The sequence below is a fragment of the Sander vitreus genome, chromosome 24, assembly GCF_031162955.1.
Source record: "Sander vitreus isolate 19-12246 chromosome 24, sanVit1, whole genome shotgun sequence".
NCBI lineage: Eukaryota > Metazoa > Chordata > Actinopteri > Perciformes > Percidae > Sander > Sander vitreus.
In genome coordinates this window covers 3,450,062-3,466,128 of record NC_135878.1, presented here as the reverse complement: position 1 = coordinate 3,466,128, position 16,067 = coordinate 3,450,062, and the positions used below count along the sequence as shown (strand labels likewise).

Genomic DNA, 16,067 nt, shown 5'->3' with positions numbered 1-16,067 from the left:
CAAACTCTCACTTTTTTTTCTCTCACAGCTTTCTATTAGTTCAGTGAGCAACTTTCAAATGAACACGTCAATTCCAAACCTTGAAAAAATGTAAACACTGAAACTGTGAGCGAATCTTAAAGGAGTCAACATGCTTTAACACATGCATTTTGTCCAAATGTGAAATGAAAGCATTCAGTTGGAGTGCTGTTTCTGTCTACCTCCTGAATCTAAGTTATTTTAGCTCTTGCAGAAGAGGCCTCGGCAAAATTGTATTACAGGTCAAACGTCGACAACGCCAACTCGGGACTTTCACTCAAAGAGTACCATACCTTGTGGTTCAAACTCAATTTTTCACTTTTAAGTATGCTGCTCACTCGGCTCGGCTTGTGGTAAAACTCACCTGAACCTTTGGGAGCTGGTTTCACAGGACGCATTTAAAAATTCTTTATTTTATTTTGGCCAGGATAATCTAGAAAAAGAGATTTTTAATACCAATGAGTCTGTACCCCTGGTAAAATAAAGGTAACATAAAAATGTCCTTACTTACATGACTTGACCCCCATTATTATTTATTTAAGCATTAATGAGTGTAATGGAATCCTTTACACATATTCCATCTCCTTTACAGCTGTAGTGCACAGTTGCAAACCATTCTGAAAAAATATTGGTTTTGTGTCATTAAAGTGTAAAAAAAATCACTGTTGTGATTCTATGTGAGGGCAAACTGCATAGACATACCTTAACTTTTCCAGTCTTTTTTTTTTTTCAATTTCTTGAACTTGCAGTGCCATAACCCACGGTCATGTTGACACACACACACACACACACACACACACACACACACACACACACACACACACACACACACACACACACACACACACACACACACGAGAAGGTGTGACACATGTTTGAGGATCATTAAGCTGTGTTTAAATACTTCATCTACTATTAACCCAGTTCCACTCCCTTGTTTTCCATGGAAGTACAAAGCAGCTACAAATATACATCTTCTCTCCACCGGCTGCCCGAGTACAGTCTCTGTAATGTGACTTTTCTGTCGATCACACAACATCAGAAACAGTAAAAGAAGTGAAGAAGTTTACAAATGTTTATTTTACAAAAGAAATGCTAGAAATGGTGTAGAGCCGAGCTTTATAGATCAATCTAAATTGTGGCTTCTTTTTTTTAATACTGTCTGGATGGTGCGGTCTTTGAAGAGGCGGCAGAACCGAGTGTTTATAGTACAGATGAAAATCATCTGAGTTCAGAGAAAAGTTAATGTCAAAGATCATCTTGACACACAGAAATCTGAGTGCAGAGGATGAGATGCCTCAGAGGCAGCTCGCTGGGGGAAGAGGGGGGTGTCAGGACGTGTTGTTGGGGGTGCTAATAAATAAAGAAAGTGGTTCTGTCTACAGTTTGGGCATCCTGGCAGCGTTGAGGCGCATGGACACACAGGAGGAGCCGGCAGCATAACGCATCTCCCTCAGCATCCCACTCCACTGCTTCTTGTCATCCTCATACCTAACAAGACCAAAAGCAGAGTCAGATCTGGGAACAAACACAATGGTAACCAACCAAAATATGTAAATCTTGGTCGCATAACTTGAGAAGACTTACTGCCAGACGTCAGTGACCTCTGTGGGAGCCACCTCTTTGCTCTCCGTCTCAACCATGGTAAAGCCGCCCACAGCGTACAGGGAGCCGCCGTTGCTCAGCAGGTTGACAGAGCTCCTCTCCTGGGGAAACTCTGTGAAGGGCTCCCACCTGAGGAGATACCACATCAGGAGAAGGTCAAGTGTAAGATAGGGCTCTCATTTTAAATGCCATTTGTACCTTGGCAGATTTGTCCAATTTGAGTTTTTTAGTGGCTGTCGGAGATAACTGAAATGTTGTATGGAGGCCCAAAGAGTTCAATATTAAATATATAATTAAGACATTTTTTTAAATAAATAACATTAAATATATACAAGTAAATTAGCCAATACATTGTGAAATAAGAAAATATTATTAGTTTTATTACAGGTCATTTTTTCACTATTGAAGTCTGTGTTTCAAAATGCCCCTTTTCAGATGTTTTTCTACCCAAAGACATTATTTCATGTCACTTTTCATTGCATAATGTCCCATTTCATTCAAATACAAGTAGCTTGGCACAGTTACAGCAGCAGCCTTTTGATTCTAAATTTGTCTTTCAGAGAAAGACACACAAACTAGCCAGCTAACCCCAGTTGGGGGTATGTGCTAATGTGAAACATGACATGAAATAAGTATCAGTGCCATTAGGAAATCAAAACAGGCTTTTGAAAAAGGACATTTATAAAAAACAAATTATATTAATTAAAAAAATGTACATGATGAAACAACAATTCATCATAATGAGTTGACATTTAATGATTTCTGAAATAATTTCACTATATATTGGTTTAATTGGTCTGTTATTTTACACGATCCATTCATATGTTTATTTCAGAATTTACTTATTTATGTAATATTGAACATTTTGGGGCTCCATAGCCTGTGGTTTTTCTTCAATTAATGATGTCTAAATGTGGTTATTTTTGTAAAATGTATATGATTTTTAACCTAATGTCTCAACTTAAAGGTTAAACAGAATCATACTTGTTTGTTGCAAAGTCGTATGCTTCACATGTAGCTGTGAGGCCTTCCTCGTTGACTCCACCAGCCACCACGATCTTGCCGTTGTGGACGACAGCTCCGAACATGGCTCTGGGTGTCTTCAGTGCTGCCAGCTCCCGCCACTCGGACTGCTTGTGGTTGTATGAAAACATCTTGTTGAGGGCTTTGCTGTGGAGATTAAGGAATAAATATGATCATGGGAATGTTAGTGTCAAAAGATATTACAACCAGATAGTGCTTACACCAATGAATGGATGGCAGAATTTTGTTACAAAAAGCACCTTCTTTCTACACAAAACATTCAAATACAACATTAAAGTTAAATAACAAATACAACAAATAGCAGATATAGACAAAAGCTTATCCCACAATGGATTAATGAAAATGAGTATAATTTGGAATAAAATGTTCTGTAAATGTCAAAGTGTTTGTTTTCCCCAGAAGATTTTTATAGCCATTTATGCAATAAGGTGACATTCCAGTAAATGATGATGAAAATGTCACCTTGTGTCTTAATCATTTATGATTATGTTTCTAATGGACTGACAATGTGTTTCAGCATGAAGCCTTCATCAGATCATCGCTCTCTTTTTAAAGGATACAGTGTCAAATTAACAATCAGCAGGTAGACAGTTGCACCTGAGATAAAGGCCAAACAGCTGGATAAGTTGCTCAGAAAAAAAGTGAACAGAACTTGCTACTTCAATATAGAATATAGAATCAAAGAAAACATAGAAAACATAGAATAAATAAGAAAATGGAAATGAGGAAGAAAGACCTGATAATAAATGAAATACAATAATTAAATCAGGATATTTTACATTACATTTTTTACCTAGATTAGTTTTAGTGTGTGGGGACAGAAGGGCCTGGTGACTGTTAATCAGCAGTTTGAACGTAACATCCTGAAGTCTTCACAGACAGTTTGGTATTCTGTGGATATAGTTGGTTGAAAATATATATTATGATATTGTGTTTTTCTTATCATTTTTGGGGTTTTTTCTTCACCTTTTTATGAGGGTTCGAATAAAGGTTTTCGGCCTTGTTGATCTTCTCTTTGTCACACAGGTTTAATTGTTTTCCCACTGATTGTTAATTGCATGGTGTGTCCTTAAAGAGTAATTCACACATACACAGCTTATTATTAAATACAGTGTTAAATAGGTTTGAGGACCTACTGGCTGTTTTGTTCATGTATCACTGCTGCATGCGCTGCAACACAGTTCATACAGTATGTTCAGTGGTTCTGCAGACCCGTTACTAATACTACTGTATCATTCAAAGAGATGCACAGGATCAGTATTATGGCAACATATTAAACAGTCCTGGCCTGTAGCAGTGTTTTCTATGAAGTACCATGCAGCTATGCACTCACTCATGGCAGTGCGTGATAGACCACAAACAGCTGCAGTCAGTCACACACACATTTACTCACTTGTCATCTGTCTTTCCTCCAATGCAGTAGACCAGTCCTTTGTGGGAGATGACAGCATGGCCGTGGATCTTCAGAGGAAGCTTTTTGGTCTCAGTCCACTTCATCTTCCTGAAGAATTAAAATTGAATTAATAGTTTTAAAATATGTTCTTCAAGGATATTTTGCTCCCTTGAATATGTTGCTTCTGTTTTGTGTAGTGTTTGTAGAGCCAAATCCATTGGGATTTGTGATAAACATGTAACAAGTAGAATATTCTAACTCGAAAACCAAGAAAAAACGCTCCATAATTATTGAAGAGACCAAGTAAGTCATGTCAATTTATTTATAGAGCATATTTAAAACCAACCTAGGCTGAACAAAGTGCTGTACAAAGTTATATTATGTTATAAAAACAAAGGAAGACTATAAAAATATAGACACAATGAACATCATACAAACAACACACTTCTATACAAATGTCCCTAAACTAAATCATACGCCAAAGAATAAAAATGTGTTTTAAGACAAGACTTAAAGATCTCGGCAGTAGAGGAGGACCTAATATGAATGGGAAGTTTGTTCCAGAGTCTCGGGGCCACAACGGAGAAGGCACGATCACCCTTTGTTTTTATCCGAGAAGGTAGAATAGCTAAAAGGAACTGATGAGACGATCTTAGGTTCCTGGAGGAGTGATGTAGGGTAAGGAGATCAGCAATATATAAAGGGGCCAATCCATGTAATGCCTTAAAAACAAGTTACATTACCTTAAAATCGATTCTATATTTGACCAGTAACCAGTGAAGAGAAGCCAATATTGGGGAGATATGATCCCTCTTTCTGGTACCAGTCAACAATCTAGCAGCCGCATTCTGGACGTGCAGCTGCAGACGTGATAAAGATGATTGGCAAATCCCAGAATACATGGAATTGCAGTAGTCAATACGAGACGAAATAAGAGCATGAATAACAGTCTCCAAGTCCTTACAACAGAGGAAGGATTTTAGAGTCGACTAAACAGAGGAAGGATTTTAGAGTCGACTAAAATGTTCCACTCCGCGACCAACAGACAGAAGTGGACCGTAAGAGGGTGAGTTCACACCAAAACACAATTAATTATACTTGAACACCAAATATTCTTCTTTTTTTTTAAAAATGTTGTAGGAAGCAATGCCGTTCTTTTACTGAAGTCTATTATCACCTTAAAACTGTATAAAATGTGAAACACAGGCTGAGAAAAAAAAAGAGTGAGGGAAAAGAAGCAAATAATGCTACTAACTCAACATCGTAGCACATCACAGTGTCCAGCGACTCGTTGGTCTGGAGGTCTTTTCCAGCCACGGCGAACAGCAGGTTCTCGCTCTCTCCGATGTTGAAGAGGCATCTTGGAGAAGGCATGGGCGGCAGGGCGACCCAGTCAGATGTGAGTGGATCCAACTGTGAACAAAAATACATTAAAACACCCTCTTGGTACCCATTAGCTGTGTCTTTGTCTCCTCATGAAGATGGAAATGAACCATCATAATGTGTTATCCATATATTGATTATGCTGTAAAATATAGTAGATTTTAAGGCTTGAGTGTCTGTGTAAACTTTAGACCTGATGGGCAACATGGGAAAAATAATCCTTCGATTGATCGCAGAAGGATTTAGGGAAAACAGTATCCAAGTCATTCTTGTGGTTACACACTGAAAGATTACTTTGAATTTGTGTTCCATTTTTCTCTGCTTTATGTGTAGGTTTAGTTCCATTAAGATGCAAAGAGGGTTTAGATGAGCTAAAGTAGTTGCTGAGAATGACAGTTTGGGAGCTAATGCTGGAGTGCATTATTTTCACAAATACTAAAAGACTTCAAAGATACTACAAACACTGTGGTTAGACATGTTGGGAAATACACTCAATTGATTTCTTGCCCGAGAGTTAGATGAGAAGATTGACACCCCTCTCATGTTTGTACAATAAATATTAAAGATAGCCATCAGGGGGTTAGTTTAAATTAGCACAAAAACTGGAGGCAGGAGGAAACGGCAAGCATAACTCTGAAGAAAGGTAAACTAAAATCTGCCTACCAGCACAACTTAACCCCATGAATTCACTTACGCACATATTTTGTCATATATCTTTTTTAATCCATACAAAAGTGTTAAAATGACACAGCCATGCTGGGTGTTTCCCCTTGCTACCAGTCTGTGGTTAGATGAGCTAGCAGTCTCCTGGCTCTAGCTTCATATTTAACATTAAGATATGCCAGTGGTGTCCATCTAAATCTCGGCAAGAAAGTGAATAAGAATATTTCCCAAAATTGTCAAACGATTTCTTTAAATAATTAATTTAGTGCAATGAAGGAAGTGATAAAAACAGTGGAGTATCAAATGAAAGGAAAACCTGGTTACCAAGTAGAAGTAACATTGCAGGGGTACATCTTTGTTTTCCTCATCCACAAACAGTCCTCCAATGATGTAGAGCTGGTTCCTCTGTGACGCCAGGCTGACGTGGTTACGTGGCACCTGCTCCGACATGGCCGCCAGGAAGCACTCGTTCTCGCTGACATCATACGCCACTGCCGCCGTATCATTGATCATGACGATGAATTCCCGTGCGTACATGCCGTGTCTGCGGTTGTCATTCAGGAAGCCGGGGAATGGGCTGTCCTCCTCCTCTTCACCTTCTTCCAAGCCGGCCTCCCCCTCCTTCTTCTTGGGTGTCTCTGGAAGTTTCCCCTTGAAGGCATCCCTGATGATCTGGATTGTCTTCTGGAGCTCTGGGTCAGCCTTGATGATCTCATCGGTCTCTACTTTGTCTTTGAAGTACTTCTCTGGCAACAGGCGGAAGCGGATGCAGTTGAAAGCATCCTTCAGGACCTTGACGCGCTCCTTGTCGTAGCGGACCCAGGCCATGAGCGCCTCGAACACCAGCTCTTCCTTCTCCACGTTCAGCGCGTCTCCACCGATGACGGCAAACAGCTCGTGGGCTGCGAGCTTGAGGAATTCCTCTTCTTTGTAGAGGAGCTCAAAGCGGTCGGCGATGTAGTTGCGTGCAGCCACCGCAAGCCTGGGACAGCTGAGCACCAGGCCCATCCTGAATATGGCCATGCAGTTGCCCAGGGAGATCTTCTTCTGAAGGTAGTTGACGCAGACTGTAAAGACAGAAGGGATCTGGAATCTGTTCGCCACAGCAATTATATCCTGAACATTGTCGTCACTGAGGTCAATCTCGGCCGAGTAAAGGTACTGGATGATCATCTCTAGGATGGAAGGGTTGACTTCTTCCAAGACCACCTCCTTCGTGTTCTCCACCTCCTTCCCATCTTCTGTGAAGAAGATCTCCCTGAAGTAAGGGCTGCAGGCGGCAATGATCAGCCGATGGCAGGGGAAGCTGCGGTCGCCTACCTTCAGGGTGCAGTCTACAAACTTGTTCTCATTCAGCAGTTCCTTCAGCCCGTCCTGAAGCAGCGTGCTCTGAAACAGGCGCAGCTCCTCCTTGATGGCATTGGGGTCCATGGCGTGTCAGGAGGGGAAACGGCGGGTGAACAAGGGGGTCTGTGGAAAGAGGAAGGAGACGGCGGCCACAGGTCCTTTTGGCAGTCGGTCCTGGCTGGGAAAGGCAGAGCACAGAAAAGGTTCCTAGAGTGAAGACCCTGCAATTTAATCCCGTCCCACTCTAAATATAGCTCCCTCTGCCCCCTGCCTGCTTTAGCTCCAGTGGAATCTGACTGGGCCAAATCACAGCACAGACCTGGGCTTGGAGCAGCTGCTGTCACAGACTGAAATAAGCAACTGGCTGCTCAGGCTGTGCCACCATGATTCAGCTCCCAAAGTATCATGTGGCTGACTAACAGTGGAGACAATGCTGTCAAAGCCCTTGAATAGCTCACCTTAAGCCATACGTATGACTGGGAGGATATTTAGAGCAGTCGCTGTCATGTTAAAAAATATGTGTTTATAGATCTCCTTTCATTTATATCTGATTTTCATTTATTTATTCAGTCAGACAAGTAAACTGTACTGATTTAGGCTTATGTTTACATATACACCAATTTCTTTATACTTTGTAAGTCATATACAAGCAGACAAGACAGTATTGTTAATTATTATAGACAATTATCAATTACTAGTCACTTTTACCACCACAGATACTACTAGGGCTGCAACTTACATTTACTTCCAATTATCAGTTACTCATAAGTTGCTTATTGATTATTTTCTAAGAGCCCAAGCTGCCATCTTTAAACTACTTGTTTTGTTCAACCAATAATCCAAACCACCAAATTATTACCTTTACTATCATATATGACAAAGAAAAGTAGCAAATTCTACATTTGAACCAGCACGTTTCACAGCAACAACAGTTTTTTTGATATTATTTTGATATTTTATTATTTCTAATGATTTTTTGGTATTTTTATACTTTCGTTTAGCACTTCACTATTTTCGCTGTTTACTCCGCTGGATCTTTTGCCTCAAATCAATGCAAAAACGTACCTTTTTTTTTATCTTTTCACAGCATGGCATTATTAATATAAGTGAGTTTGAAGAACACAAAATCACTGTGCTAAAAATGGAGCAGAAAAGTTTGGGTGCAGCAGCTGTGTAAGAAACAGGTGAGAGCCACGCATACAAGCTGTTCTGTCCACCAATCAGCAAGCTTCTCCCTTTCCCTGTGGGGTGTATTATTGTCCAGCTGCTTGGCTGTGTGTGTGTATGTCTTTGTGACTTTATGAGAGTGTGTTACTTTGCAGTTAAAGAGTTTAAAACTCACCTCAATTACTGAGATAATGTCAGTGCTAAAAAGGCCATTCCTGATGTGTCTGGATCAATAGGATCTTATATTGTTAAGTCTTTCTGTGGCCTGACAAAGTGCGAGGAGTGTGTAGAGTTAGGTAACGTTTCTCCCGTGGGCAGCACTAAAGATAGATCAGACTACGCCACTTGTCGAGGAGTGTCTAACATGTAATTTAAGCAGAAGGGGAGAGAAAATTCTGCTTAAGAAAGCTCCGACACTTATTAAAGCCACAGTAGATTAATAAAGCAAAGCTCTTAAACATGTCTTGCAAATATTTATTTTTGGAGAATATTTAGGTAATGTGTTGCTCTTTTAAAAAAAAGCAAGAGCCTAGTTTTATTTTGTTTTGAATACTCCAAAAAACTGAAACACCCTCCTACCCCCAGTGTTTCCTCTATGTTGATATTACTGTGGCGGCCCGCCACGCTGTTTATGAAAAGTCATGAAGTCGTAATGACGTGTGCTCTACTGAACTCAAGCAAACTGTCATCCGCTCTCTCTCCCCTTTAGGGTGAACAACTGGAACAGTGACAGGACGTCATCACTCGGGAAGTCATGGCAACCAAATAAACAACAGGGCGAGTACTACTCGTCACTCAATCTTAGGCAAAGTGACAAACAGCGACGAAAGCCGCAACGCACTCACGCGGGTCCTGTGAAATATGACAGCTACAGTTTATTGGAAAATGGCATTGTGGACACTGAATTTGATGAATTTAGTGTTTATCAGACCCCAGATGAGACAAGAAGCTAAACAAAACAGTGACTGTAAGCTAATATCATTTGTATACAGTCCCTTACCATGAAGGTGATGCATTTGCACATATTGTATTAGTTTAGATCAGATTTATTAAAAAATGTTTAAAATCAAATGTTGACCATGTAACAGTACAATATGTATTCATAGAGTCAGGACAGCTGAGTAATATACTGTAGAGACAAACCAGTAGCTCAACAATGGAAGTACAATTCTAGTATCTTGTTCTGTAGTATCGACTTCAGTGACATCAGCATGTGTTACCCAGTAGAGGGCAGTGTGTGTGTGTGTGTGTGTGTGTGTGTGTGTGTGTGTGTGTGTGTGTGTGTGTGTGTGTGTGTGTGTGTGTGTGTGTGTGTGTGTGAGTGTGTCCATTAGTTTACAGCTTTAACAAAGGTTAGTGGTAGGAAGTGAAATCATGTAAACACAAAACATCACATTTTCATTCAGAAAAAAAAAAAAACACATTAAAATGCACAGAATTATTCCATGAAGTTACAGAGCATCAGTCATTTTTATATGTATATAAAAAAGAACAAACTATATTTTATTCATATAAACGATGAGAGGCTTCATTTGTGTTGTGTTATTGGCTCTTGTGATTATGCACCAATATGCCCTACAGTGATTGTTTGAGTAAAGAAATGAATAGCTACACTATGTCCTTATGACATATTGAATAACTGATGCGTATGATTATGACATTGATAAGGTACCACAGTTATTTACTGGCCAGTCCATTTTTTTCACAATCTTTGCAGCACTCACAGACTGTGTATGAAAAACATGTCCGAGCGGTGGGGGAATCCCCTGTAAAGTGGACACACTTGCTCATCTTTATTCCTGAGTAGGAGTGATGGAGTATCCTCCGTGCTGATATAAAAAACAAAACAATGGAAGTATCTATCAAAGCTGGGCTCTTTTTCACTGTAATTACAGGAGAATCATTACAATAAGTGGTACAGGAGGGGGCACAAAGACAGGAACTGAAATGTAACAGTGATACGGGACATCAGTGTACATGTGTATGCAGAAACTTTACATAACCCTGTGAAAAAAGGCTGGTTTTAGCTGCCCCTCCTTGAAGTATCTACAGCAGATGCCTTCACTCAGCCTCCTGGAAAAAGGAAACATATGAGAAAGTCAATACTGTAAAACATTTGGAACCAATAAAATTGTTATGGCCTCATTTCGGCTGAGGAAATTGCATAAAAAAAGAGAAAGATGACAAATGACAGATTTTCTGTCTGACATTCTAAGTGTCAATGACATAAATGGTATTAATATGGCAGGGATGAATCATGAGAGTGTACCGGTGGATCTGGCGATCACACACGTCCTCTTGCACTCCTCCTCTGTGTCAAAGCGGTTCTTGTTGCCGTTACAGCCTCCGTACCAGAACTGCGCGCAGGCGTTGGCCTGCTTGTCATAGTACCAGCGGATGTTATAGTCCCGACACGTGCCCTGGTCCAGAACCAGGCCACAGCGAGGGTCCAGGGGTACAGTCTCTGCAGGAAAAGCAGCAGGTTCTATAAAATCATCCACACTGCATCAAAAATAATTGGCCTCCCTGCTCCTCACCTACATGACCTCATTACTGAGCTTGTCAATCACAAAGCACTTACCATAACCCCGGAGTCCCCTCCACCACATGTACTTTAAACACACTGGACTGGAGCTTCACTGCAGCTTCACTGGAAAGTAATCTATCAAGTGACATCACAGCTGATCTGATCATACATAATGTATTTAGGATTGTGTTATATCACTTAGCATTTGACTAGCTTAGCTGTAGTGTAGGGATAAAAACTATTTTAGACTGATCTGTAGTGTTTGGCTAGTTTTAATTTAGCTCTTATAGTCTAATCCAACTTTTACACAGCAGTAATCACATTGACGAGTTAGCACATGCACTGTGCCCTGCCACCTCACTGTTGACATCTTCCAGAAGGCAAACATTTTCTCAAATGATTAAGTTATCTGCAAAAATGATTTAGAGGAACACCACAGAACAGCTCTCTTTACTCGGAAATTGGTCCCATCTCTGATTTTCCAGTTGAATGACCTTACAGTATCACTATCTATCTATCTATCTATCTATCTATCTATCTATCTATCTATCTATTAGAAATATGTTTGTTGTAAATTCCACATAATTGCCATTAAAGATATTATCTCAGTATCTCACACAAGTAAAATTATTACAGAAAAAAAAATGAAATCACATGTTTGTTGCAGAACAAAATACAGTATCACTGAGTTAAAAGGACATTTTTTTTAACGAAAGAAGAATATAGAAGATGTAGGGTAAATCTTTCTCCGATCGATTGCAAGAAACCGTGGCAGTGGTGACTTTTCTCCTCCATTCTCCAGTAGACAGTAACTCCGGCGGCGATGACACGAATTGAGCTAAGGCTTGTGAATGGGAGTGTGGGGCAAGCAGTGGGGCAAAGAGGCATTTCATTGGTTCTCTCCAAGCGGACCGCGAGGCAGCGATTGGTGGACGTTTTCACAGGATTACAGCAGCTACAGATGACGGATCTTTTTCACTCGTTTTACAGAGCCCAGGGGCGGGTTTTGGCACGGGTGACCCGGGCAGCCGCCCGGAGCGGCATTTTATCATGAGTCATGGGGGGTGCGCCACGAGCACTTGAAAAAAAAAAAAAAATCCTCTGCTCCGTGAAGCAGTTTTCTATTATCTATTATTTCACTGTGTGGGGAATTGGCAGATTGGCACCCCCTGCAGCTGCAGGCGCCGCTGCTTGCTGGAAGTGCTGTGCACAGAAGCTGTGTGTGAGAAGGGGGAAAAGGGAGGGGCGCGCGGGGGACAGTTCACCTCTGGGTCACCCAAATGGAATGGTCGGAAAGGGGGGGGGTCGGGGGATTCACTGTAACCTCTTCAAATTAAAGCACAGGACCTCTTGAAATGATAAATATATATATATATATATATATATATATATATATATATATATATATATATATATATGCTCGAAGGGGGTCTCCCCTGGCTGTAATTCAATGTAGAACTGCCCCTGACAGAGCCCATAAGTTATTTATTGCTGTCGGGGTGTAAAGACCCTTTCAAACGATGTATAAAAAGTGTACCTCGGAAATAGTTACCAACCCTGGCTTTAAGTTAGACCTGATGATCTTTAGTGGCGTTTAAGTGATTTCGACAGGAAACCATTTTTACTATTTTGACCACACCTAGAGGAATGATGTATTTATGTGGATGCGATAATAACATGTAAACACTGTTTAGTGGAACCTGAAGGTATAATTTATGTTATTTGTGTTGCCCGAGGAGTCATTTACAAGAAGCCGCTTCACTTGTTAATAGTGTTTCTCTGTAATTACTATCAAACTGACTACTGTGGATGACTGCTCTGTTTTGTGAATGGGTATGTCACTGTGCCATGTCTCTGCATACCCTGGCTATTAAAGAGAATTAGAATGTGATGAGAGCAGAATAGACATGCTGTACCTTTGGGAAGAGCTGGCCTTAGTGCAGGCACAAGCTGTACAGATACACCTGAGGAGGATGTGGTTATTCTTGTCGAAGAAGAAGATGATGAAGATGAGGAGCCTCTGGTACTGGAGGAGTCCTCTTTGGCAGGAGGTCTGATGTCTGATGTGTTGCGGTTAAATGTGTCCCCACGCCCAGTTCCCAAGTGTGTCTCAGTGAACACATGCTGCCCTTCTCCTCCCTGATGGTGACAAAACCAGCAAACAGCGTTAAACACTTTTATAAGGATCATTTCATAACATACATACACTCATATGTTTCATACATGTCCTGTGCTGGATCCTCTGCTGCCATGCTGGGTGGTCTCTACCCGGCCTCCATGGCTCGGAGTGCTGGCCCCAGTGTTGATGCCGGTCTGACGGCCATTCAGTACCTGCTGGTCAGTCACAGGCCGGTATCCATAACCACCAATGGCATAGTTCACATTGTTGCCATTCCTGTTGCCGTTGTGGCTGTTGTAGCCATTGTAGCCATTGTTTCCATAGCCGTTGTAGCCGTTAGTTATTCTGTTATATATCAGGGCTCCATTCTCATCCTCACAGAACTGGCTGACCAATTTGGATTCCAGCGCTGAGACAGAAAGACAAAGAGAGGACAAGTCAGAGCAAGGTTTACGGGATGGGTTGTCTCTAAAGATTAAACAAAGATTTGTTGACGGACTGGCTTCATGGCTCTCGGGATGGCAATGTTGGTCTGTCCACCATTTTGACTGAACTAAACTATTTGATGGATTGCCATGGAATTCTGTACAGACTCTCGGGGTCCTCAGAAGATATATCCTATAGACTGTGGTATTCCCCTGACTTTTCCTCTATTGCCACCATGTGGTTCACATCTGTGGTTCTGAGTTAAATGTCTCGAAAACTATTGGATAGATTGCCATGATATTCTTCATGAACTTTTCATCGAGTGCAATCATCTGGTCAGAAACTGTTCTTGTCCAATTCTTTAGTTGAGAACTACTTGTAATATACATTAGTCTCTCATTGCCAGACCATCCTCCACACGCTGCAGAGGAGGGTCTGGCTAGTTCACATAGCATTTCGGAATGGGAGAAAAACGTGCTCTGGTTTATTGGCATTTTTTAAAACCAATCACAATTGTCATGGGCGGTGCTAAGCTCCGCACGAAGCCGCTGCAAAATAGCCTCGGGAATTAACTTGTTTTGGTGGAAGGTGTACTTCAAAAGGTGTTTTAGTCGTGCAAGAGAAAACTCAGACAGTCTAGCTAGCTGTCTCAATTTACCCTGCAGAGATCTGAGGAGCAGTTAACCATAGTCCTCATAAATCCACCGGAGTTTAAAATTCCAACACAAAGGAAGGAAACGGACATCGGCGAAAAGACATCCATCTGGCGAAAATTCCTGTGGCACCTGAGCAATCCCAGAAGTGTAACGCCGTGGATATATACTAATATACGAGTAACAAATATGGTAAATATTATACCCGGTAAACATCACCATGTTACCATTGTCATTGTCAGCATGTAAACATACTGATGTTAACATTTAGTACAAATACATCCTCTCATAGCTGCTACAGTAGCATGACTGTAGACTCTTAGACATGGAATAAAAGTTTCTGGCTAGTGGAGGACACTCAGGTAAAGAGGAAGTACAATGATTTTAAGCCTGGGTTATATATTACATCAATAATTTGGACCATGGCTGTTTTTTGCATTTTTTTTAATTAATGATGTGCAAATCATACTCTTTACGTAACTTATAACTAGTTAAGCATAGAATACATTGAAAACTGAATTACAATGAAATAATGAAAATTTGAAGGTATAGTTTGATATTTTTGGAAATATGCATATTTGCTTTCTTGCTGAGAGTTTGATGAGAAAGCCATACCACTCGCGTCTGTATGCTAGATATAAAGCCATAGCCATTTGTTAATTAGCTTAGTTTATCACAGAGAGTAGAAGCCAAAGGAAACAGCTAGCCTGGCTCTGTTCAAAGTTTAAAGAACTCCACCTACCAGCACCTCTGAGGCTCACAAATGATTAAAAACTATCGTAAGCGTTTGTGTACTGGCATTTCTCATACATATGCATTACAGATACCGATATAAGAGCAATAAGCTAATATCTCACCAAAGCACTACCAAAGATAAGTTTGTCTAACCTGGCAGGGTGTTGAAGTCATCAATGAGGAACATGTGCTCGCTGTCTGGGTCAGAGGCGATCAGATTCAGTTCTCTCATGAACTCAACCTGTGTTGGGTCGGTGGTGTTCACAATCCCCAGAGCAAACATCTCAATATTGGCAGCATGTGCTTCTCGTACAGCAATATCCAACTTCACTGGCTCTCGCTTGTCCGTCTGCCCGTCAGTAATCACAATGGCCACTTTGCTGACTCCCAGACGTGAACTGAAGAAGGCCTCCTGGGTGGCTTTACGGATGGCGGTGCCGGTGTAGGTGCCCTCTCCCATGTATGGGATGTTCCTGATGGCCTGCTTGATGTCCTGTTTGGTGACGTAGCGGGCCAAGTTGAACACCAGCTTCACCTCCAGGCTGTACAGTACCAGGCCGATCCTGGTGGCGTTGCGGCCCACCGTGACTCGGTCCACCAGTGCGTTAACAAAATCCTTGATGATCTCAAAGTTCTCTGGGCCCACACTCTCCGAGCTGTCGATGACAAACACCAGCTCCATAGGCCTCTCCTTACACTTGATCCCACATCCTGGAATCACATCACATCAACATGAGCTCATGGCAGAACTGTCACTCTGACAAGGTTGACCCTGTGGAATCTGATCTAATGATTTACAGATAAGATGAGACAGTGGCTTAGATTCAGAAACTAAATCTTCTCTTATAACATCTGTGCTGTTAAGTCAATACTGAGAAGTGAAATAAATATTGCAAAGATCACAAGATACTTTACCACAGATCTCTTTGATCATCCGAATGATGTCCTCTCTCTGAAATGAATACACCAACACAGTGAGAGTGCATA

The 16,067-nt window shown here is 41.1% G+C and overlaps 2 protein-coding genes across 4 annotated transcripts in view; both read right to left on the bottom strand.

Moving 5' to 3' along the window:
• Positions 1 to 1,397: 1,397 nt before the first annotated feature.
• On the bottom strand, positions 1,398 to 7,537 carry LOC144512853 (kelch-like protein 41b). Of its 2 annotated transcripts, none has more exons than XM_078243809.1 (6): positions 6,431 to 7,537; positions 5,312 to 5,473; positions 4,061 to 4,164; positions 2,608 to 2,793; positions 1,606 to 1,752; positions 1,398 to 1,509 (listed from the first exon to the last, which is right to left on the bottom strand). In XM_078243809.1, exons 1-6 carry the CDS (start codon positions 7,535 to 7,537, stop codon positions 1,398 to 1,400), a joined length of 1,818 nt encoding a protein of 605 aa, XP_078099935.1. The 2 variants fall into 2 exon arrangements, with proteins under 2 accessions (XP_078099935.1, XP_078099934.1); XM_078243808.1 differs by having other exon boundaries at positions 4,061 to 4,168; positions 5,316 to 5,473.
• Positions 7,538 to 9,080: 1,543 nt separating this feature from the next.
• The window catches only part of LOC144513035 (uncharacterized), a 36,146-nt gene continuing 29,159 nt past the window's right edge, over positions 9,081 to 16,067 (bottom strand). Inside the window, exons 31-36 of one of the 2 annotated variants that reach the window (XM_078244096.1) lie at positions 15,996 to 16,032; positions 15,234 to 15,791; positions 13,371 to 13,675; positions 13,064 to 13,286; positions 10,890 to 11,084; positions 9,081 to 10,693 (exon numbers count right to left, since the gene is read on the bottom strand). In XM_078244096.1, coding sequence (XP_078100222.1) covers positions 10,686 to 10,693; positions 10,890 to 11,084; positions 13,064 to 13,286; positions 13,371 to 13,675; positions 15,234 to 15,791; positions 15,996 to 16,032 — 1,326 coding nt within the window. In that variant the 3' untranslated portion in view covers positions 9,081 to 10,685. The remainder of the gene's footprint in view (positions 10,694 to 10,889; positions 11,085 to 13,063; positions 13,287 to 13,370; positions 13,676 to 15,233; positions 15,792 to 15,995; positions 16,033 to 16,067) is intronic. The other variant, XM_078244097.1, reaches the window with a different exon arrangement.